Here is a 23,735-nt window from a genome sequence, read left to right on the forward strand (position 1 = left end):
GAACAATTTGCAAATTCATCTGGAATAACAAAAACCCCAGGATAGCTAAAGCTATCCTCAACAATAAGAGGACTTCAGGGGGAATCACTATCCCTGAACTCAAGCAGTATTACAGAGCAATAGTGATAAAAACTGCATGGTATTGGTACAGAGACAGACAGATAGACCAATGGAATAGAATTGAAGACCCAGAAATGAACCCACACACCTATGGTCACTTGATTTTTGACAAAGGAGCCAAAACCATCCAATGGAAAAAAGATAGCATTTTCAGCAAATGGTGCTGGTTCAACTGGAGGGCAACATGTAGAAGAATGCAGATCGATCCATGCTTATCACCCTGTACAAAGCTTAAGTCCAAGTGGATCAAGGACCTCCACATCAAACCAGACACACTCAAACTAATAGAAGAAAAACTAGGGAAGCATCTGGAACACATGGGCACTGGAAAAAATTTCCTGAACAAAACACCAATGGCTTATGCTCTAAGATCAAGAATCGACAAATGGGATCTCATAAAACTGCAAAGCTTCTGTAAGGCAAAGGACACGGTGGTTAGGACAAAACGGCAACCAACAGATTGGGAAAAGATCTTTACCAATCCTACAACAGATAGAGGCCTTATATCCAAAATATACAAAGAACTCAAGAAGTTAGACCGCAGGGAAACAAATAACCCTATTAAAAAATGGGGTTCAGAGCTAAACAAAGAATTCACAGCTGAGGAATGCCGAATGGCTGAGAAACACCTAAAGAAATGTTCAACATCTTTAGTCATAAGGGAAATGCAAATCAAAACAACCCTGAGATTTCACCTCACACCAGTGAGAATGGCTAAGATCAAAAACTCAGGTGACAGCAGATGCTGGCGAGGATGTGGAGAAAGAGGAACACTCCTCCATTGTTGGTGGGATTGCAGACTGGTAAAACCATTCTGGAAATCAGTCTGGAGGTTCCTCAGAAAATTGGACATTGAACTGCCTGAGGATCCAGCTATACCTCTCTTGGGCATATACCCAAAAGATGCCTCAACATATAAAAGAGACACGTGCTCCACTATGTTCATCGCAGCCTTATTTATAATAGCCAGAAACTGGAAAGAACCCAGATGCCCTTCAACAGAGGAATGGATACAGAAAATGTGGTACATCTACACAATGGAATATTACTCAGCTATCAAAAACAACGAGTCTATGAAATTCGTAGGCAAATGGTTGGAACTGGAAAATATCATCCTGAGTGAGCTAACCCAATCACAGAAAGACATACATGGTATGCACTCATTGATAAGTGGCTATTAGCCCAAATGCTTGAATTACCCTAGATGCTTAGAACAAACGAAACTCAAGACGGATGATCAAAATGTGAATGCTTCACTCCTTCTTTAAATGAGGAAAAAGAATACCCTTGGCTGGGAAGGGAGAGGCAAAGATTAAAACAGAGACTGAAGGAACACCCATTCAGAGCCTGCCCCACAGGTGGCCCATACATATACAGCCACCCAATTGGACAAGATGGATGAAGCAAAGAAGTGCAGACTGACAGGAGCCGGATGTAGATCGCTCCTGAGAGACACAGCCAGAATACAGCAAATGCAGAGGCGAATGCCAGCAGCAAACCACTGAGCTGAGAATAGGTCCCCCGTTGAAGGAATCAGAGAAAGAACTGGAAGAGCTTGAAGGGGCTCGAGACCCCAAAAGTACAACAATGTCAAGCAACCAGAGCTTCCAGGGACTAAGCCACTACCTAAAGACTGTATATGGACTGACCCTGGACTCTGACCCCATAGGTAGCAATGAATATCCTAGTAAGAGCACCAGTGGAAGGGGAAGCCCTGGGTCCTGCTAAGACTGAACCCCCAGTGAACTAGACTATGGGGGGAGGGCGGCAATGGGGGGAGGGTTGGGAGGGGAACACCCATAAGGAAGGGGAGGGGGGAGGGGGATTTTGCCCAGAAACCGGGAAAGGGAATAACACTTGAAATGTATATAAGAAATACTCAAGTTAATAAAAAAAAAAAGGGGGGGAACAAGAATACCCTTGGCAGGGAATAGAGAGGCAAAGATTAAAACAGAGACAGAAGGAACACCCATTCAGAGCCTTCCCCACATGTGGCCCATACATATACAGCCACCCAATTAGACAAGATGGATGAAGCAAAGAAGTACAGGCAGACAGGAGCTGGATGTAGATCTCTCCTGAGAGACACAGCCAGAAAAAAAAAAGAAGGACTGGAGTATCCATACTTTGGTCATCCTTCTTGAGCTTCATGTGGTTTGTGGATTGTATCTTGGGTATTTCGAGTTTTGGGGCTAATATCCATTTATCAGTGAATGAATAGCATGTGTGTTTTTCTATTACTGGTTACCTCACTCAGGATGATATTTTCTAGTTCATTCCATTTGCCTATGAATTTCATGAAGTCATTGTTTTTAATAGCTGGGTAGTATTCCATTGTGTAGATGTAACACATTTTCTGTATCCATTCCTCTGTTGAAGGGCATCTGGGTTCTTTCCAGCTTCTGGCTATTACCAAAAAAGCTACTATGAGCATGTGTCTTTGTTGTATGTTGGAGCATCAATTGGGTATATAGCCCAGGAGTGGTCGTTATAGATGGGTCCTCAGGTAGTGCAATGTCCAATCTTCTGAGGAACCTCCAGATTGGTTTCCAGAGTGGTTGTACCTGTTTGCAATCCCACCAACAATAGAGGAGTATTCCTCTTTCTCCACATCCTTGCTAGCATCTGTTGTCAGTTGAATTTTTGATCTTCACCATTCTGATTGGTGTGAGGTGGAATCTCAAGGTCTTTTTGATTTGCATTCCCCTGTTGACTAAGGATTTCTTTAGGTACATCTCAACTATTCAATATTCCTCAGCTAAGAAATCTTTGTTTAGCTCTGTATCCCATTTTTAAAGGGTTTTTGATTCTCTGGAGTCTAACTTCTTGAGTTCTTTGTATATTTTGGATATTAGCCTTCTATTGGATGTAGGACTGGTAAAGATTTTTTTCCCATTCTGTTGGTTGTTGTTTTGTCCTAATGACAGTGTCCTTTGCCTTATGGAATTTTTGCAGTTTTATGAGGTCCCATTTGTCAATTCTTGATCTTAGAGCATTAGCCATTTGTGTTTTGCTCAGGAAATTTCTACCAGTGCCCATGTGTTCGACATGCTTCCACACTTTTTCTTCTATTAGTTTGAGTGTATCTGGTTTGATATGGAGGTCCTTGATCCACTTGGACTTAAGCTTTGTACAGGGTGATAAGAATGGATCGATCTGCATTCTTCTACATGCTGACCTCTAGTTGAACCAGCACCATTTGCTGAAAAAGCTATCTTTTTTCCACTGGATAGTTTTAGCTCCTTTGTCAAAGATCAAGTGACTATAGGTATGTGTGTTCATTTCTGGGTCTTCAATTCTATTCCACTGATCTACCTGACTGTATTTGAAACAATACCATACAGTTTTTATCACTATTGTTCTGTAATACTGCTTGAGGTCAGGGATGGTGATTCCCCATGAAGTTCTTTTATTTTTGAGTATAGTTTTAGCTGTCCTGGGTTTTTTGATATTCCAAATGTATTTGCAAATTGCTCTAAGTCTATGAAGAATTGAGTTGGAATTTTGCTGGAGATTACATTGAATCTGTAGATTGCTTTTGGCAAAATGGCCATTTTTACTATATTAATCCATGAGCATGAAAGGTATTTCCATCTTCTGAGATCTTCTTCAACTTCAGAGACTTGAAGTTTTTATCATACAGATCTTTCACCTGTTTGGTTAGAGTCACACCAAGATATTATCTTTGCCAGTTGTGTCAATGTTTTCTATGGTATCTTCTGCCCCTGAGATTTTCTCTTTTATCTCTTGCATTCTCTTGGTGATGCTTGCATTTATGTCTCCTGATCTCTTTCCTAGGTTTCTATCTTCAGGGTTGTTTCCCTTTGTGATTTCTTTATTGTTTCTATTTCCATTTTTAAATCCTGGATGATTTTGTTCAATTCCTTCACCTCTTTTCTTGTGTTTTCCTGTAATTCTTTCCGGTATTTCTGTGTTTCCTCTTTACTTGTTTAGCCGTGTTATCTTGTATTTCTCTGTGAGTTCTTTATGTCCTTCTTTTTTTTTTTCTTTTTTTTTTCTTTTTTTTTTTTCGGAGCCGAGGACCAAACCCAGGGCCTTGCGCTTGCTAGGCAAGCGCTCTACCACTGAGCTAAATCCCCAACCCCTATTTATGTCCTTCTTAAAGTCCTCTACCATCATCACATGATGTGATTTTAAATCCAAATCTTGTTTTTCCGGTGTGTTAGGTTATTCAGTATTTGCTTTGGTGGAAGAACTGGGCTCTGATGATGCCAAGTTGTCTCGGTTTCTGTTGCTTAGGTTCCTGCACTTGCCTCTTGCCATCAGGTTGTCTCTGGTGTTAGCTTGTCTTGCTGTCTCTGATAGTCACTTGACTCTCCCTGTAAGCCTGTGTGTCAGCACTCCTGTAGACCTGTTTGCTTTTAGTGGGATCTGGGAATAGAGAGCTGCTCCTGGGTTTGTGTGTCCTAAAGCCTCCAGGTGGGTTGCTTGGAGCAAAAGAGTTGGTCTTACCTCTGCTCTCATGTGTGTCAGTGCTCCAGGCAAATGGCTTTCAGCTCTGGGATAGGGCAGAAATGGGAAGGGTCCTGCCTGGTCTGCTCCTAGGTTCCCATATCCAGAGGGCACTAGGCAGGTTCCTCTTTGGCCAGGTATGTGAGCAGAAGTTCTGGTCCCCCTGAGCTCTTAGGATTTTCTGTGCTCCTGAGAGTCAAGCTCTCTCCCCGCTGGGATTGGGGTACAGAGGGCTGTGGGAGTGGTTCAGCTCTGGGCGCAGCCAGAAACTGGAAGTTGCCACCAGATTTTAAAAGCCAGTTTATTTATTCTGTTTTCTTCTCTTTGGTTGTAAATGTGCTTGGAAGCTAATCACAAATTAACATTCCACCTAGTGCAGCTTATAAAACAAACTTCTAATAGTCCAGAACAAAATTTGATTAGTAGAAGCAGAAAGCAGCTGAAAAGGAGGGCAGTCCCGCCCAAATCCTTCATACTAATACTAGTGTAGTCTAAAACTTATCTCCGCAGGTGCTCACATGAATCATCAAAGTAAAGACTAGAGAGATGGCTCAGGGGGTTTGTATCGGTCTAAGAGTCAGTTCACAAACCACGTGAACACCAATCTCAGTCAGACAGGGATTGTATATTAAACTCACATCCTAATTCTGATCAGACCAGGTACATAGTTTAGAATTTTCTGAACTATGACAATGGACATCTTTTTCTCTCAGCTTTTATTGGAAAAAAACCAACGAGTTCATACTCAGGTGCAGGAAGTACTATCTGGTGGTCTCCAAGAGGATGAGGAGGAGGAAGAGGAGGAGGGAGAGGAGGGGGAGGAGGAGGGAGAGGAGGGGGAGGAGGAGGGAGAGGAGGGGGAGGAGGAAGAAGAGGACGAGGAGAAGGAGATCCACCATGCTTTAAGAGAGTGTGAGGAGAGAGAGAGAGACAGAGACAGAGACAGAGACAGAGACAGAGAGACAGAGGCCACCATGGAGTTGAGAAGCAAGGGCAATGAAATTGCAGCCCAGGGGCCTGCACAAATACAGCCAGTGCAGTCCTGAATAAACTTGGGAATTAGTTAAGTAGCAACTCAGAATTATCAGCAGGAAGCAAGCCCCACAGGAGGAATATTTGTTAACTAATACTACATTGAAACCAAACCCAAAACTTGGGTGTGTGAGTTCGAGTGTGAGCACATCCTTCCACCAGTGCATGCTCATGTGGAGGCCAGAAGTTGATATTGGCATAATTTACTCTATCTTGTTTGAGAAGAGAGAATCTCTTCCTGAATCTGAAATTCAGCTTTACTGCTGGTCACCAAAGCCCCAGGATCTGCCTGTCTCCCTCATACACACACCCAACACTGGGGGTCACAGAAGCACACCATACCCTGTGTGGTGCTGCCAATCCAAACTCAGGATTTCTATTTCAGCAAGCATTTTATCCACTAATCCATTTCCCCAGCTCCTAAAACTTTTAAGTTCCCTGAAGAGGTTGTTTTGTTTGTTTGTTTGTTTGTTTGTTTGTTTGTTTGTTTTTCAGACCTTTTTCCATGGTAAATCTAAATTGCATAAAACCCACCAAAGCACTGACAGGTTTCTGTTTTATGCCAGTAAGGCTTACTCAGTTGAGACCCATGGAGCCCATGCCAAAAAGATATTCTTCTTTAACCAAAGTGATTGCTACCATAAAAAAAAAGAGAAGGGAGGAACCTTGAGGGAAGATAGAGCCAGGTAGCTTCCAGGAGAGTCCCTCAAGAATCCTTAGGGCTGCCAAGAACCTTCCACACATGGTGACGATGTAAACAGTCAAGCCATGGCAATTCTGAGGCCTCTCATGTGTGTCCTGGACACAAGTCTGAAAGCTATTACCCAGAAAACACTCTTTGCAGACAGAGTGGGGAAGATAACAGAAAGACTTTCTTCAGTGGTCAAAAACCAACTTTTTAACCAGAGGCTAAGTCACCCTGAGGAATTAGATGAGAGCGAGAGAAACTAAAACGTAGAAGGATAGTCATGTTTTTGTTTTGTTTTGTTTTGTTTTGTTTTGTTTTGTTTTGTTTCTGAAAATAGACAGAGACCTTCCAGGAAATGGGTACCACACATTCCTCCTCTCATGTCTAAGGTTTCCATGGAGTCACGGTGGCTAACAGGCAGAGACGTTAAGCCCTTTCACCTCATTCCTGTCCTTCATGGCACATCTGCCGGTCAGCAGAATCAGATAAATCCCTGCTAACTAATCTTGGCAGCCTTTGTCACAGCCCAAACAAGAGAGGTGTTCTCACGCACTAGGGAGAAATTGAAAACAAGCACCAGCTCCATGGCTTCCCAAATGAGGGATCTTAAAGTCTACTATGAAGAAGTGAAGCTAAGAGAGTTTAGCTATGTTTACCCTTAGTGACACAAAGGAAAAGACAGTTTCATGTGGAAGGTAGTGTGGTCCTAGGTTTCTATCTCAGTTGACCCCCATTGCAAAAGCCCCACCATATCTGTAAGTCTGGTTCCATGGGATCTGACTCCCTCTCCCAGCCTCAGTGGACACCAGGCAATGTGGTGTACAGACATATGTGCAGGCAGACATGGATACATATAAAATTTAAAAATAGGTAAGTCTTTCAAAAGCGCATTGTATGCCTTAAACATACACAGTAATTAATAAGTTAAACCGGTTTCCGTAGAATGTGGTTGGCTCTATGGAGGAAAACAAACGATTGCACGGAGCTACATTTAAAGTCTATCATTTGTTCCATAAAATAAAACTGGTTCTTCACTAACACAACTCTCGGGAAGCAGAGACAGGTGGATCTCTGTGAGTTCCATGACAGCTAGGAATTCATAGAGAGATCTGGTCTCACCAAAACCCAATCCAAAACCAAAACAACAACAAAAAAGGGGAAGGGCTGTCCTTCCTGGGTGAACCTGGAGGAAAATCTGCTAGAGATATAAATCAGTATGGCAGGGTGTGAATTTATCTACTCTTGTGTGGGAAAAGCTGTTGTGGGAATTTTTAATCTCAACCCGGGGTTTCCACCGGCCTTTGACCATTTAGTTCCTGGATAAAAGGCACACACATACCTTATATTTACAATAAGCCTTAAGCAACACAAGAGCTGGACAGACAACTACCCTTTATATATTTTACTAGAATCTACTTTCCTGTCAATAACCCCAAATTATTATTACCTACTATGTTTCATCTGGGCTCTCCTATTGGTCAGCCCTGAGGCCCACATTTTTATAGTACACTTAACCCATAGTGGCTTCTCCCTCCTTCTCCAGTACCTTCTTCCCATAATCCTATTCCAACTCCAAGCCCTGGAAACCTAAACCCCACCTATGTCCCATGCCCAGCTATTGGCTGTTGGCATATTTATTAACCCATTGGAAATAACTTAGGGACAGAGTCACAGATCTATGTGCACTCTCTAGGTCTTGGGGGGGGCACCCTAAGCATTACAATAGACAGGAAGACCAAACCTCAGCAAAACTCCCACATCTAAACCAACGCAGAAGGCTCATGGAATATACAGCACTACATTATCTGCTCACAGAATTGGGGGTAGAAGGTACATTTTCATGTATTTTTGCAAATATATATCTCAGCGTGCTTCATGAGAGTAAAATAGAGAAACTATGAGGGGTGAGTATCTCTCAGGAAGAAAAGTGGAGCTCAGAACTCACTTGTACTGTCACTCATAGCAAGTTATCACATCTAAGGTTGAGTTCGAATTTAGTGAAGACCAACCTAAGAATGGGGGTCATCAAACATGAATCTATGTAATGTGGCATGGGAAAAAAGATCATTTTTTTCTTTTAACCTGCAACTCAGAGGACAAACTCAACAGTTATTTGTTTGAAGATTCGTTTTACTATTAATTACATCCATATGATGTGGAAGGGTTATGGGCTTGAGTAGGTAGGTCCCCTGAATGCCAGAAGAGGACATGTGTTACAGCCATTGCAAGCTACCCAAGGTTCACCCATGTATCACCAATATCTCTCTCACATTCCCTATATCAGATCCCCTTGATCACAAAATGGACATTCTAGATTTTTATACATCTCACCAATAATGTTCTCTCAGGACCATATTGGGCATAATTGAGTGAATAACTGTGTTTCTAGTTACTTTGTATTTCACAACTGATTTTCTAAGATAATCTTTATTCTTGATGTAGATTGCCAGTAATTAAAGAGTCAATTTCTAGTGGGGGAAACAACCTGGGATACAGAGATGATTCAGTGGTTAAGACCTCTTCCAGAGGACAAGTGTTCTCAGTGCCTATGACAGCTTACAACTGTCTATATCTCTAGTTCCAGTGGACCCAAGGTCCTCTTCCTGCCTCTGCCCCACACAGGCACACTACAGTGAATAGGCATTCATGTAGACATGATACATACAGACTTAAAATAAATATATTTTTAAAATATCACTTAATACAACCCTACACTCTCACAGTAACAAATTGCCACTTTCCTCATATTCTGTATCAGCAACTCCTATAAACACATGTTACTTTGAACATGGCTGACTACAGAAAACTTCTGTGGGAATGAACCTGAGACTCCTTAGAGCTGGAGTCCCCATCTACTCAACTCAACTGCACTCTCCCCAATCATTCCAACCAGGATCCTACCTGAAATTTTCTTTTCATTGCCAAACATGCAGGATACCACACAACTGCCTTTAAATTTTTTCTGTGCCCCTCTCTCTCTCTCTCTCTCTCTCTCTCTCTCTCTCTCTCTCTCTCTCTCTCTCTCTCTGTGTGTGTGTGTGTGTGTGTGTGTGCACGCACAAGTTGATGTCAAATGTCAACCTACAGGGATAGGTTTGGCCCCATCTTTCTACCATGTATATCTTGGGGGAATAAACTCGGGTTGTTAGGCTAGGGAGCAAATGCCATTACCTATTGAGCCATCTCACCAGTTCCACAGCTAACATAGTAAAGGGTCAGTCCACATGCATCTGAATAATAATTAGGGAATAATATTAACTCTAAAGTCATTGGGTGAACATATGGTTTCCTGTGTCATTGTAGAATAACTGAAATAACGTTTCCTGTGCTTGCTTTCAGTCCTTTCCACAGCAATCTCTGCACATCCCTGTAGCGGGAGCAAGAGCAGAACTCTGGGACACCAGCGAGGCTGACCACCAAGGGGCTGTATGTTTCTGTGGGGCAACAAGATGGTGTTCATGCCTGTGAAAGATCAAACCTTGGGAACTACATTACCCAGAAGAAGCAGCCTTAGTGTCTGCAGGTGTTCGTCAGGCAGGGGCTTTGTCCATACAGGATTTGAAGAGTATGAATTTGGGCTGCTGCAGAGGGTTAAGGAACTGAGAAACTCAAGGAGAGCATGTCCACAAGTCTCCAGAGGATGCTGCATAAGTGACAGCGGGACAGGCCGGTGTGGCTTTTGCTGGGCCACACCTGGCACAACTTTGCTCAGCTCCTGGTCTGCAAGTGGTGGCCACCCTGACACCTCCTACCTGGGAAGGTGCTGTGGCCCCAGGCTGCACTTGAGGGCAGCCAAGTGCACATCTGAAGTCAGATGCCATGTCCACCCAGGTCTTTTCAGCCCTGCCCAGATGATCAGGACCAGGGAGCCTCCTTTGAGTGAATTTGTTTCTGTCCCCCAAGTGGGAGGGCCGGAGAAGTTTTCTCTACAGGGAGACCCACATGAGAAGAGGCTTAAAGATGTGCTTGAGGAGAGATGGGAAACTGAGCAGTTTTCTCGAGAAGAGGGCCTTTGATTCTGAGGGTGCTGGTGCCACCATGAGTTGAGGAGACTCCTTCTTGGACAGGATTAGAAAATGGCCCCAGAGGTTGCTCAGAGGGAAAAAAGACTTGGTGTTCAGTGCGAGGGAGGGCTCCAGTGTGGAAGGAGTTTCAGGACCTTTTCTTGTAAATTTAATATTATTTTTATATGCATGATTTTTTATGAATGTATGGATGAATATGTTTTGCCCATATATGGGCAGATGTATATGTAAAGCCCAGAAGATGGGTCACTGTGCTGCAGGGGTGAAGGTACATGAGGGATTTTGTGGCCACCCCCTGGGGTGTCCTCAAAATCTCTCTCCTTCCACAATATTTTTTTTTAATAATCCCAAACTTTCTGACTCAGGAGTCAGACACTGGGGTAAAAGCCTGCTAGCTCAGAGAGGCAAAGAAAGCACACAGCTGACCTTCCTACTCCCAGAAGGAACACACACCGTGTCCTTCTCCATGCTCTCTTAAACCCCCTTCAGCTCAAAGACCCTCCTTCCTCTTTCCTGGGTTTTCTTATGTTCACTCCCTGTTAACTGGTTGCTTGTAACACCTCTGGCCATATCGTTGACTTTATTTAGCTCTTGCTTACACAAAGCTCTTGGACTAAAGGTGGGTGCTAGGGCTGAACCACATCAGAACAAGAAAGAGACTTTTTTTCCAGTTCACCATCTTGGGGTTCATGATCTGATCAGATGTCCTGCAGCAAGTGTGGGTCCTCTCACAGTATCGTGCCTTCACAGGTTTCCTTAGCTTTGAAGAAACTCATGAGCTAAGCAGAGCTAAGCAGAGCTAAGCAGAGCTAAGCAGAGCTAAGCAGAGGTAAGCAGAGCTAAGCAGAGGTAAGCAGAGCTAAGCAGAGCTAAGCAGAGCTAAGCAGAGCTAAGCAGAGGTAAGCAGACAGTATCTCACGTCACCTAGGCTTATATATCCCACTCCTTTGTTATCTAGAAACTAGACTACAATGAACTTGCCTTTATTTCTGACAGTTAGACCTGTGGTCTGATCAGACCCAGACACTCAACCCAGAACAGCAGCTGTGTGGACACATCCCGGTGTCTGACTACCGGAGCATGTCATATAGAACATACCACAAGCACCTGAATTCCTGTGTGCACACCCTGAGAAGAGACAGCTGGCAGTCATTGTTGCAGCTCAGTATCTTGTTGAAAGAGCCAGAGTTGGGGGTTATTCTGAGGTCAGTGAAAAAATTCTACCACAAACCTCTGAGCAACAATAGACTCCCCCTTCTTCCTGGAGGAGTGGAAAAAGCTTAGTTCCTAGAACAACTGCAAGACAACTATCAGACAAAGCCACCTGTGACTCCCCGACCCTTGGAAAGTCCCAGATAGTCCACTGATCATGAATCAGTTTGAAGGTCACTTCGCCCCACCAATAGTACCCTGCCTAGTTACCATTGTTCCAATTCTACCCCAATTGTTTGAAATCTGCTTCTATCAAAGTTATATAATTCCCTGTTAGAGTCTGCCAGGGGTTATCTCCTTCTTGGCAACCCCAACATGTTGGAACAATAAAATTCCTCTTGCTTTTGCATTGATTGCTACCTCCGTGGGTCTATTCAGGAGGTTGTGGAAGAGGTTCAATTCAGACCTCACAATGTCTTACAGGATCAGAGAGTCAAAATGCAGGATCCAGGCCTAGAGTGGCAGCTGAGGAGTGGAGCCTTTATTTGGAGGTATTAGTGACCATGAAAGCTTTGGAGTTGGTGGGCAAGGTCCTCAGAACCAGGTTTTAGTGCACATCTGTGGGACCAGAGGAATACTGGAGCTGTGAGGAGCAAGCCTGGAGCAAGAGTGAGGTCAAGGCATGTTCAAACCCAGGAAATCTCATCCTGAGAAGGGCAGGAGTAGGACAGTATGTAGACCTGGTCCCCACATTTGCCCCACCAGAGAAGGCCAAATATCCAAGTAGCTGGGTTAAAGAAAGCTTCCTTTCCCCTTATAAGGTCATGTCCAACAGCACCTGGAGTTCCTCCTTATGCAAATGAGGCATTCCTGGCACCATGGCTCCAGCCACTGATGTACACTCATCACGAAAGCCTGTACTCACCCACAAAGGTTAAAATAGCTTTTCTTTTCCTCCAACTAAATGAACTGTCTCACTGAAGCCTGTTTCCCAAGAGTGTTCTCATAGCACGCAATGCCGCCTGAGATGGATCTCTGTCTCTCTATCTCTGTCTCTGACTCTGTCTCTGACTCTGTCTCTGTCTCTCTCTGTCTCTCTCTGTCTCTCTCTGTATGTCTCTCTGTCTGTCTGTTTCTCTCTCTCTCTCTCTCTCTCTCTCTCTCTCTCACACACACACACACACACACACACGCACACACACACACACACACACCTTGGCCATTCCCAACATTACAGTAAGGGGAGGGGCAGATAACAAACAGCACATATCCTCTGGCAGGGAGTGGAGATCAGATGATAGGCAGGAGTTTATTTTACAAATCAAATAAGACCAGTCCTACAGCTTTACCCTGTATCCCTTGGTGGCATACCCTGCCTTCAACCCTAAACTTTCCAGCTGTGCTGCCTTTCCCCAGAGGCTTCTCCTTACAGAACCCAGACATTTTGTTCTCCACCTTCCTACTTCTCCTCTTCTCTGCAAGTGCCCTTTCTCTTTCTTTCCTGGTCCCTCCCCATGGTGACTTCCCTGGCCTCAGTCCTTGGGATCAGGGAGCTCATCCCAGAGCAGCTTCTCAATAAAATTGCATTAAATATAATCTAATATGCTTTGATTGATTGACTTTACCAGCAGAGAAATGTCTTATCAACTTGGGTTGATCAAACGTCTTTGGCTCATTCCTTTCCATCACTCTCATTTGCAATGGACCATTGCAAATAAAGCTGCTCTCTTCTGTGCATCAATAACCAGGCATCAAAGGCCTGCAGGTCTCACTTCTACATGTAAGACTTTCCCTTCTAGACATGATGGCACAGGAAGGTTGACAACGAAGGAGCATACTCCTTACATGTCCCAAGAGAAGGCACACAGGTCATGCCACACAGAGCTTTGTGAGAGAGACCAGTGTTGATCAGGAGACAGAAAAACACAAGGAGAAGGCATCACACTTTGCTTGGAGATTTCATGGGCACAGCAAACAATTCTAGGGGTTATGGGTTTGAATAATCCCAACAGGTTTTAGACTCAGGACCCTGCCTGGTCCTGAAATGGTGTTTTGGAAAAATATGTATTTGGATGTTAAAAGTTGGAGATGATCTGTTCACTCAGGAGTCATTGGTTTGCCTGTGAAAGCTTTGTCCCTGGGGAGCCCATTTGTTCTTCCTGAGGAAGCCTTAGGTGTTGTCATGTCACATCAGGAAACATGAACAGAGCAAAGGCTCCATGAGTGTCAATCTTACACACTGAGCAGTGTGTCCTGTTTGTGTGACGTTCAGTCCCTCTGCCTGCTCACCAGCACTTGCTCTGTTCAACGAGTCTTCTCCATTTTTGCCATTATACAGGATAGGCGCTGTGCTGTGATGCTGTAAGTCCACTATAGCTAACGGAGTTCATCGTTTTTCTTATGCTGCTTACCATTCTCTCCCTTTTAGCTGTTTCTCTGCTGTTTTGGGTTTGAGTGCATGAGGGAGAGCGGGCACGCACAGAGCACAGTGTGTGCATGGAGATCAGAGGACAATACCCACCATGGTTTAGGACAGGTCTCTGGCAGTCTGACAATGTGGACTGCCAGGCTAGGTGGCCTAGACTCTTCTGGGAATTCATCTGTCTTCACCCATCTCTCGACAGGAGCACTAGGACGATACACACATGCGACCAAGTCTGGCTTCACACGGGTTCTGAGAGTCAAATTCAGGTCCCCAATAACGAGAGGATCAGTCTACACATAAAACCTTCTTCCCAGCTCTTCTCTCTTTTTTCTTTCATTGGACATCAATTCCTATCTCTTTCCCCATGAAAGTGTTTTGTTTATTATTAAGTTTGGGGTTTTTTAAGATTTCTTTTTTATTTTATGAATATGAATGCACAGCCACTCTCATCAGACACACCTGAAGAAGGTATCACAGAGGTTGGGAGTCACCATGTGGTTGCTGGGAATTAAAACGTGGGACCTCTGGAAGCCCAGTCAGTGCTCTTAACTGCTGAGCCATCTCTCTAGGACCTTGGTTTGATTTTTGAGGTAGGTCTCTCTATGTAGACATGGCTGTCCTGGAACTTGCTATGTCAACTAGGCTGTGACAAATGGGGACTCTCACTAGCAAACAAAGAGAATCTGAGAAGTGCACCATTGTCATCCCCTGAGTTCCTCCACTGTTATAACTGGAAATATGGAGGTCACAGACCTGGGATAGTCTGGAGGCCACACATGATGAGAGTGTCTGTGCACTTCCTTTCTGTCCTGCCAGCCTGGTGAAGCCTGTGGCTGCTTACACGCTATTTGCCCTCAGACAACTCCAGTCTCTGCAGTCTCACACAGCTGCAGTCACCAAGCAGGGGGTTTACACCTATAATCCCAGCACTTGGGAGGAAGAGACACATGGATCTCTGTGAGTTCCAGGCCAGCATGGTCTACACAATGACAAAAAAAAGAAGGCTACCATGGGTCTCCCATGATCACCTGGCTAGTCAGGGGCAGTCCCCCTATTCTGTGTCATTTCTCTCACTGCCTCCCAGATCCTCTGAAGCCCTCAAATGAATCCCAGTTAGCACACAGACACCAGGCACAGAACAGAGCTGCAGGCATTTATTAGAATCAGCCTAAGAGACTGAAGGATGAGGGCACAGGTGTCAGGAATCCAACTTCAGGAGAGAAAGAGGACGGACGGGTCAGCAAGATGGCACTTGGATCGGACATGTTGCAAAGATGAGTTGCCTATAACCCATTAACATCTAACGCAACTGTAACTTGCTTAACAGAGCTGTAATTTCGGCTACAATTTCATTACCATAGTATGACAGGCATTCTGGGCTGATGACCATGGCTTTCTGGAAAACAGAGACAGAAGTGGCCATAGGCAAGGGGCAGAACCTCAACAGGGCTCCCCAACCACCCATGATGAGACTGCTCTTCATCCACAGATAGAGAGGACCGTTACCAAAATTTTGGGTTCCAGAAATTTGGCTTTTAGTCCTCCTTCACGGAAGCATTGCTGGATTTTTTCATAGGCCTCCCTTTCCCCGGTAGTAGCATTGTATGCATCAAGCTCATGGTTCAACCACAGCTTGCTCCCCGAGAGAACACCCCCATAGGCAGTGAAGAAAGGAAGGCATGCTTCTGCTGCAAACACAGACAGAAAAACATTGTTAAAGACCCCAGGGTGGTGAGACTTGAGTTCTCTTGCTGCACCTGCATATGCTGCCATAACAGACTTTACCCAGAGTACTGCCCACCCAAAGACTGCAGCTGCCCAGATACAACATGCTTTCCATGAAACACACTCTTCTAGCAGAAAAAGATAAGATACGTGAGGAAACACGCTGCATATCTGACCTTCACAAATGTCCCACACTTGCCTCTGTGTCAACTGTGCATCTAAGGGCCCTTCCTCGTCAGTATCATCACCAGCACACCTCCATCTCCCCATCCTTCCCACCCCAACTGTTGTAACCCAAAGCAGAAAGAATCAAGAGTTTCCTGCAGCTCCTTGTCAGTGGCCTCCCGAGGAACCTAGATCTGTCTCAGGGCTCCACTTAGAGATCTCCATGGGACTGAGATGGGGTGAGCGAGGGTCCCACTCTCACTTGTCTGGAAACCCAGCTCTCCAATCACCAGCAAGGTCAGCAGAAGAAGTGTCCCCTTCATGGTGGAGAGTGCTAAATGCTCTTCTCAGAGCAGATCTTCCTTATAAACCATTATCTCCCTTAGTCCTGCCAAGCCCACCCCCAATCCTGCCTCCAAATAGCTTTGGACAAGAACCTGGCACCTGTGGATCCCCTTCCCACTGGCATGGGGGAGAGAATATGGAGCCCCTCCCACTCTGAAGAACAAACAGCCTGAGACAGCCTGATGTCATCAGTTTCTGGAGAGAAGTTGTTTTACCTTTGCCAAAGAGGGGTTAGGGTTGACCTTTCTAAGCAGCCCGAGTGCTGAGCCAAATGCCCTGTGGTTCTGTTCCACTTGTCACCTCTTCTTCCTGGTCCCACTCTTCACCTCTCCTTGCTCCAATCATCTAAGCTGCTGAGGCCTTTGGATTAGAACCTGGGGACATAGAGACTATCAGTGACTCTCAGCCAGGGTAGCCCCAACTGTTCGGCCATGTGGTTATCCTTGGAGGTTAGTGATGAATTCTTACCACTAATACTGCTTCACTCCATGGTAGTTCATTCTTGTGGTCCTGTTCACTTTGTCCCCTCTCAGCTCTGTCAGTAATCATGTCTCAAAGAGGTTTGAACAGGAGAGTCCATGTGGTCAGAGCTGTGAGCGTGAGAGCAAGGGGTTCACCCCTGTACATGAGCTCTCAGTTGTCTACAATCCTCAGGCTACTGTGGACTGCCTGTCTGTAAACCACAGTGCTCCACAGGCCACAGCAGTGCTGTGTGTGTACACAGTCTCCAGCTCAGATCAACCTACTTACCTTAGGGAAGACATGTTCAGCACAAATGATTGTCATCTGGGTGTTGTACTACACCTTTCTCGAGACAGGAAGCTGTTAAATTCAACCACCTCAAGTTCCTGCATTGTGCCTATCTCACCCTCCAGAACTGTGGCTCTTCAAACTGTGAGGTGAAACCATGTTCTCAGCTGGTATTTTGTTATTTGTTCACTATAACAGTGGTAGAATACATACATACATACACACACACACATGTATGTATGTATGTATGTATGTATGTATGTATGTATATGCATGTACAAAACCCTGGGGTTATTCCACAGCACCACACAAACAGGGACAGTCAAAGAGATTGATAAGTGTGCAAAGTGCTTATTATCCATGCATAAAGGCCTTGGTTCAGATCCCGAGGACCCATGAGAGTGGTGGCATGCAAGTCTAATCTCATGTGAGCTCCAGGTTCAGTCAGTGACCTTGTCTCAAAAAATAAGGTGGAAGGCTGTTGAGATAGCTCAGTGATTAAAGGTGCAGTGATTGAAGGTGAAGACCTGAGTTCAAATCCCAGTACCCACCTGATAGAAGAGAACTAAGCCCTCTAAATTGTTATCTGAACTTCATACACACACACACACACACACACACACACACACACACACCACACACATTATGTATATAAACACAAATCTATATGGAAAAATGCAACTAAAGGCACCTCGTTATCTTTCTCTGGCCACCTTGTGCATACACACATGTATGCCATGTGTCTTGGTTACGATTACTGCTGCTAGCAGTGAGAATTCACCATGACCATAAGCAGAGTAGTGTAGGGTCACCTGGAAGTAGACACTTGCTTGGTCACACTATGCCCCTGTCTCCATTCCCACTCCTATACAGAAGAGAAAAGCCCAGAGCAGGCACACTCTATAGACCTCTGCAGCCCTCAGAAACTGCAGTGTCATAAAGAAAGACAAGTGGGCTCAGCAAAGAGCTCCCAAGTTCATCTCAGTACTTGGCACCTCCTTGCCAAACAGTTACAGGATGTAAATCCTATTTGGCTCTGCTAACCAGTAAAAGTCAAAGGCTTAGTCCTCTCTAAGTCTTCAGCAAATTTCAATGTTTCATCAGCTGATGTAGAGAAAGTGACAGTCAAGAGCCTTTTACATCAAACTACTTAATTCTGACTTATCAAAACACAATCTTTACTTTTAAATTTAAATACCAGCCAAATTACATAAACACAAATCCTTATGTAACATAGGCATGGGGTGGAGGGAGTAGTTTGAGGCCAAGCCTGAGTTACGAGGAAAGATGGTGTTGTTAGAAGGGTCTTGATTATAGACTTGAAAGGAGTGAGATAGCCCTTTGGCCAATCTAACCAGCACTTGTGAAGACCTCTTATGTGTTAACCCTGGGAGAGAGGAACGTCTTGCTCTCCTGAGCCTTCAGACATCTAAAGAACACCAAAAGGCAGCCAATGCAAGGGGAGCTAGGGAAGAGGAAATGGGGTTTAGATCCTTGGCTATGGTGGAGGCCAGGTGTGTTCTTATACATAAGGGATCCGTGTGCACTGCAGGGCTGTAATCTGTGTTGTGTTGCTATGACAAAAGGCCCAAGACTAGGTAATGTGTATGGAAAAGAAATTAATTTGCTTCATGGTCTGGAATCTTGAAAGTCCAAGATAGTGCAGCCTCAAGTGGCCAGGGCCTTGTGCTGACTGAACACGGGGTGCACAGCAAAATTGGATCAGGGGATGTGTGGAAGACAGAGAGCAGAGGCTTCACCCTGCTCCTCAAGCACCCACCATATACTTCTCAGCCCCACCACACCTGGTAACAAGGCTCAATGTGGGTTTTTGGTGTGTGTACTAGATATGTTGGAACCATAGCTGACTCTCCCACTGTTATGACTGCTTTTTTATGCCCTCCTGGAATTTAGGTGACAAATCCGGAGGCAGGTAAATGACAAGCATTTCAGAGTGTGGTTCGGACAGAATATATAAATGACCTGGTTCTCACCTGGGTTATCCTTCTAGAGAAATCTTGTCCTACTTCATACAAAGACACTACAAATGGCAAACATGCTGAATGAATGAAAGAATTCCAGCTTCAGGTGCACAGAGTGTTGAGGTGACTGGCAGAGTCCAAAGAAATCAGGTGAAGACAGCATGCTTCCTACCCATGATCCCCAATTGTTGAAAGCTGAGGCAGGTGTTCCCCAGTTACCTTTCTGGGATCCCCTTAATCACAGAGATTGCAATTGTGCTTGGGTAGGGGATGCTCTCCGAGGCTGGCTTCAGTCTCTTTTTAGCCCTTCATGTTTGGCAACAGTGAGCAGAATCTGGCTGTAATGTAATATTACTTTAGCTAGCCCCTATAAAAGGCACAAAAACTTAGTAATTTATTTGAAGAGCTGTAAGCCTAGATTGGGCAGGTTCTGAACTGTTCTAATTTACATCCAATCCCTAGGCCCCATGTTACTTGCTGTTTCAGTCTTGCCCAGGGTTATTTCTGCTCCATCAGCCTGTCCTCATGGTTCACTTCTCCTGGGCATGAGCCCTTGAGCCATCAGGCCTCATGGCAGCCTTCTTGTCTCTCCATCTTCTTTTTCATCCTCTTTCCTATTCTCTCACCTCCTATCCCTACCTGCAACACCCCAGCCTAGTAACATCAGTCCAGAATATCTCTCTTCCCTCCAGTATTGGCTGTCAGCCACATTTATTTAATCAATCAGAGAATATGATGAGCAAAGTTTACAAAGCAACATTTGATGTATGTGAGAATTGGCTTACCAGATTACCAAGTAATTAGGGGGTGGGGGGATTCCAGGTCTGGGGTCCAGTACTTAGCATTGAATACACAGCAGCAGGAGACCAAGCCCAACAGTGGGCAGGTGGTAGAGGCAGCAGAGGTACCCTCTGGAGAGCAGTCCTCACACTAGCATGGGACCCAGAGGCCTACCTCAGCCTTCTCCACAGCATGGACAGGAGCTGAGCCTCGCTGCCACTCTGCAGTGAGGTGGCTCTAGGCCCTGGTGGAGTGTCCAAAGTCTCCACAGCTCCCTGGACCTCCTCTGGCAAACAGGGCCTAAACTTTCTATCCTCCGGATCCCTTCTATGCTTCCTCAGAGTCTGCATCTGCCCTCTCTTCATTCCATGCCCCTACTGTCTTCTGCCCTGACCCTGTCAAATGCGTCAGCTACCACACTGCAAAGAAGCTCTAGGCCTGTTTCACAGATCAACCTGCTGACACCTCCGCCATCACAACCCCTCAGGCTTTGCTCTGCTGTCTTCAGCCAGCCTCCTCCATCACTGACTGACTGTTCGGCCCACACTTCTTTTTTTTTTTTTTTTTTTTTTTTTTGGTTCTTTTTTTTTTTTTTTTTTTTTTGGAGCTGGGGATCGAACCCAGGGCCTTGCGCTTCCTACGGTCCACACTTCTGAAAGGAGGACAAAAGAGCTCTCAAGAGAAGTCTTTCATGAGGTCTAAATGGCGAGACCTGGGCATAAAGCTTGACTGTGTCTTCTGTTTGAGTGAGAGGGCCTAAGCAGTCTGTTTCCATAGGTAGAAGTGGCATGGAGACTACCACAGCCTTGCCTCCCAGCACCCTTTCCAACAATCCCTCTTCTGTTCCCCTAGAGTGGCGGGGGGGTGCTCTCCCTCTGTCCCAGGGAGTGATGGTTGAAGAGTCTACAAGAATTCTGTGGTAGCAAAATGACTAGACACACTGGCACAGATGGACTGTCACTAAACCTTCAGGAGCTGGGGTAACCAGTTGAGATTGGACACCAGTTTATCCAGGGTAGCTGTGGAATGTTCAAAATGGCCATAACACTGGCTCTTTGACAATTAGTGAAAGTAGGTAGATCAACAATGCATACTCTGGCAGTGGCCAACAAGAGGGCCAGGCCGCTCCGAACTGAAACATCCTTGCTTAGACATGAGACAATGAAGAGGAGGCACATGCAGTGTGAACTTAATGAACACATTAATGAGGATTACTAACAGGCTCTCGTGTAATTCTGGCTGGTCTCTCTGTGTAGACCAGGCTGACCTCTAACTCACAGAAACCAGCCTGAATTTGCCTCCTATGAGCTGGGATTAGAGCTGTGTGTTGCAACACCTGGCCATTGCTAACAGGTGTTAAAAGTGTTTACCACCAGCCCAAAGGAGAACTGGATCCACCACACACACACACACACACACACACACACACACACACACCCCTCTTTCTCAGCAGGGTTATGAAGTCAAGACTACTCTGGGCAAGATCCTATCTTTAAAAACAAAAACAAAACAAAAAATGAAAAATAAAACAAAAAAAGTCAACCAATGCTGAAGTTTAGGCCGATGTGGTAGTACTTTAATTCAGGGACTCATATGGGAGAGAGGCACAGACCTCGTTGTGTTCAAGGATAACATAGTTCCAAGAGAGGCAGGGCTGTGTAGAGAGGCCCTACTCAAAAATAAAACCAAACAAACAAATAAAAAACTAACAAACAACAACAAAAAAAGTCAAGTTGAAGGATAACTACAACAATAGGAGAAGCTTGGGTTGAAGAGACTGGTTCAAGGGAAGCCACAAAGCAGACGAAAGATAGGGGTAGGAATAAAGACAGGTCAGGGGTCACAATGGTCAGTGGTGTGAGGTCTGTCTTGTCTAAACACTGGCTCTTAAATAAACATTGAGGTCCCCAGTGAGACAGGGTGACAAAGCCTCACTCTGGAGGTCTGATTAAGGGTCATTTGACCCTTGCTCTAGTCATCTTTTCCTTTGGCCGTCACATGACATGTTGACCTTAAGAAAATCACTAAGAAGGGGACCAACCTGCGCCAGGTTGTTGGCCAAGATCTTATCCTCTTGCCAAAATACACACCTCCCCCTGACACAAACACACAGCCTCAGGATGTTCCAGGACATGTCCTGGGAGGAGACTGGAGAGGCTCACACAGGGCCCTTCCCTGACCACTGAGCTTCCCAGAGCAGTTATAAAAGGGGACCAAGCTAGACAGGAGCACCTGACACCATTACCATGAAGCTCGCTGGTGCTCTGGTGCTGCTCGGGGCTGCCCTGCTCCTGACTTCAGGGGGAGGTGGGTATTACTGTGTGGGGGTCAGGGATACAGGCCCTCTGGGCTCTCTCACCCTCTCTCCTCAGGGGAAGAGAGTTCTGATGCGTGTCTTTCAAGGGAGGGTCGCCTTGTCTTTCTGTTCCAGACTGTGGCATTTGCCCAGTTATAGAAAAGGATGTTGGCCTATTTCTGTTCGGGACCCCGGAAGAGTATGTTGACTATGTGGCAGAATACGAAGATGACCCTGAAGTATTGGAAAGTACTGAAAGCATCAAGCAATGTGTCGATAGCACCTTGACAGACGAAGACAAGCAAAACGCAGCTGCTGTCATCGTGAGTCCCTGTGTGTCTGGCGAGGGGCGGGGCTTGTGCTTCTCCCCAACACTGAGGCTTCTCTGTGAACCCAGAAATGGGACACACCTGATTGAAGATGTCAGGAGGATGGGGCAGGAAGGGACTCTCAGGCTGCCTGAGCTCAGCCAAGCCAGAGTAGATCCCTGCCTGAGTGGACTCTCCATCAGCCTTTCTGGCCCAGACTCCCAAGTCTAGTCACACAGGCACAGGGCCTGGCACCCTTCTCCAGCCTCGGTCTTTTATCCTAACTTTTCAAGCGACAAAACACTCATCTGTGTCCTTCTTCTCTTCACCTCCAAGGCCACTGTGTGGACGCCAGGCCTGGGACATCTAAGGGGAGAAGTAAAATGAACCCCCTTGCCCTTGTCCCTTTAACTGGTAGGATAAGTCATTGCCTCAGCTGCAGATATCTGAGGGTCACCATGATCATGTGACAGGAGTCAGTTCCCTTGTGGGGTCCCAGCTGTCCACAGGCTCACCTGAAGCCCTGTCAGCTCCTCCCCATTCTGTCCCACTTGTACCTATGGTGTCCCACAAGGTGGCTCCTCCCCTCTGACTGAGGCTCTTTACAAAGCTTGTCTCAACCGGCTGGGGACAAGGCTTCCTGGTCCTGGTCAGACCCATGAGCAATTACAAACTGGCTGCAGGTCCTCCCAGGAGGTGTCCCTATGCCTGGTCAGTGGGCCATGAGGGCCCTCTGTGGCCTCACTTCACTTTCTCTTTGCAGGAAAAAGTAAAAGCCAACCCCTTGTGTTGATGGGTACGTCTTTGACCACAAGGAAGCCTCTTACCAGCTTCTCTGCATAGATGCAGCAATCGCTACTCCTTCCCCCCAGGTGTCTAAAAACAGGAATCCAACAATAAAAGCCTTGCAATTCACAGCAGAGCCTGGATTTTTGGATTCGAGCTTGCGTCTGATGGGGTTGAAGGATCTGCAGGGACAATCAGTGGGACATTGATGTGCCACTGATCGGTTGTGGTGCTGCCAAAATGTCCTGCAGAATGCATTGGAGAATGCTAAGAGACCATAGTCACTACACCAGAGTCTCTGTCACCGTCATCAGACAGGGTTCACAGGGCACATACATGACCTCCCAGACTGAACTCCCCAGCATCATGGAACGGAGTAGGGCCAGGGAGACCGAGGGTCTGCTGAGGACCACACAGGCTCTAAATAGCAGAATCTGTCCCTGCTCTCCAGGGTTTGGGACTTGAGCCAGTTCTGCAATGTGTATGTATCACAAAACTTCTCTGGGCCTCTGTGTCCTATCTAGGAGACAAAAATAAATCTACCTTCCTCTGAGGCTTTCATGAGGCTTCCTGCCCCTCACAGAGAACAATTCAACCTGGAACTCTATGTGGGACCTGGCCTGAGCCAGAACTCAGTTTATCCTAATATCAGCTACCCCGTTCTGAACCCAGTTACCTCCCCA

General features: G+C 45.7%; 2 protein-coding genes across 2 annotated transcripts; one reads left to right on the forward strand and one right to left on the reverse strand.

The window, feature by feature from the left end:
• Nucleotides 1-15,215: 15,215 nt before the first annotated feature.
• Nucleotides 15,216-16,128, reverse strand: Scgb2b24 (secretoglobin, family 2B, member 24). The gene is made up of 3 exons (NM_001408766.1): nt 16,068-16,128; nt 15,422-15,603; nt 15,216-15,311 (listed from the first exon to the last, which is right to left on the reverse strand). The coding sequence occupies exons 1-3, from the start codon at nt 16,126-16,128 to the stop codon at nt 15,216-15,218; spliced, it is 339 nt and encodes a 112-aa protein (NP_001395695.1).
• Nucleotides 16,129-21,892: 5,764 nt separating this feature from the next.
• Apbh (androgen-binding protein eta) lies at nt 21,893-23,181 on the forward strand. Its single transcript, NM_001170457.1, has 3 exons — nt 21,893-21,969; nt 22,094-22,281; nt 23,030-23,181. The coding sequence occupies exons 1-3, from the start codon at nt 21,909-21,911 to the stop codon at nt 23,057-23,059; spliced, it is 279 nt and encodes a 92-aa protein (NP_001163928.1). The 5' UTR covers nt 21,893-21,908; the 3' UTR covers nt 23,060-23,181.
• Nucleotides 23,182-23,735: the final 554 nt, after the last annotated feature.

The sequence above is a fragment of the Rattus norvegicus genome, chromosome 1, assembly GCF_036323735.1.
Source record: "Rattus norvegicus strain BN/NHsdMcwi chromosome 1, GRCr8, whole genome shotgun sequence".
NCBI lineage: Eukaryota > Metazoa > Chordata > Mammalia > Rodentia > Muridae > Rattus > Rattus norvegicus.

Coding starts and splice junctions, on each gene's coding strand:
- Scgb2b24 (NM_001408766.1), bottom strand. CDS start 16,128: ATGAAGGGGACACTTCTTCTGCTGACCTTGCTGGTGATTGGAGAGCTG. Junction 15,604..16,067: donor AGAGCTGGGTTTCCAGACAA/GTGAGAGTGGGA, acceptor CTGTGTTTGCAG/CAGAAGCATGCCTTCCTTTC. Junction 15,312..15,421: donor TTCTGGAACCCAAAATTTTG/GTAACGGTCCTC, acceptor TCTGTTTTCCAG/AAAGCCATGGTCATCAGCCC.
- Apbh (NM_001170457.1), top strand. CDS start 21,909: ATGAAGCTCGCTGGTGCTCTGGTGCTGCTCGGGGCTGCCCTGCTCCTG. Junction 21,970..22,093: donor GCTCCTGACTTCAGGGGGAG/GTGGGTATTACT, acceptor TTTCTGTTCCAG/ACTGTGGCATTTGCCCAGTT. Junction 22,282..23,029: donor AAAACGCAGCTGCTGTCATC/GTGAGTCCCTGT, acceptor TTCTCTTTGCAG/GAAAAAGTAAAAGCCAACCC.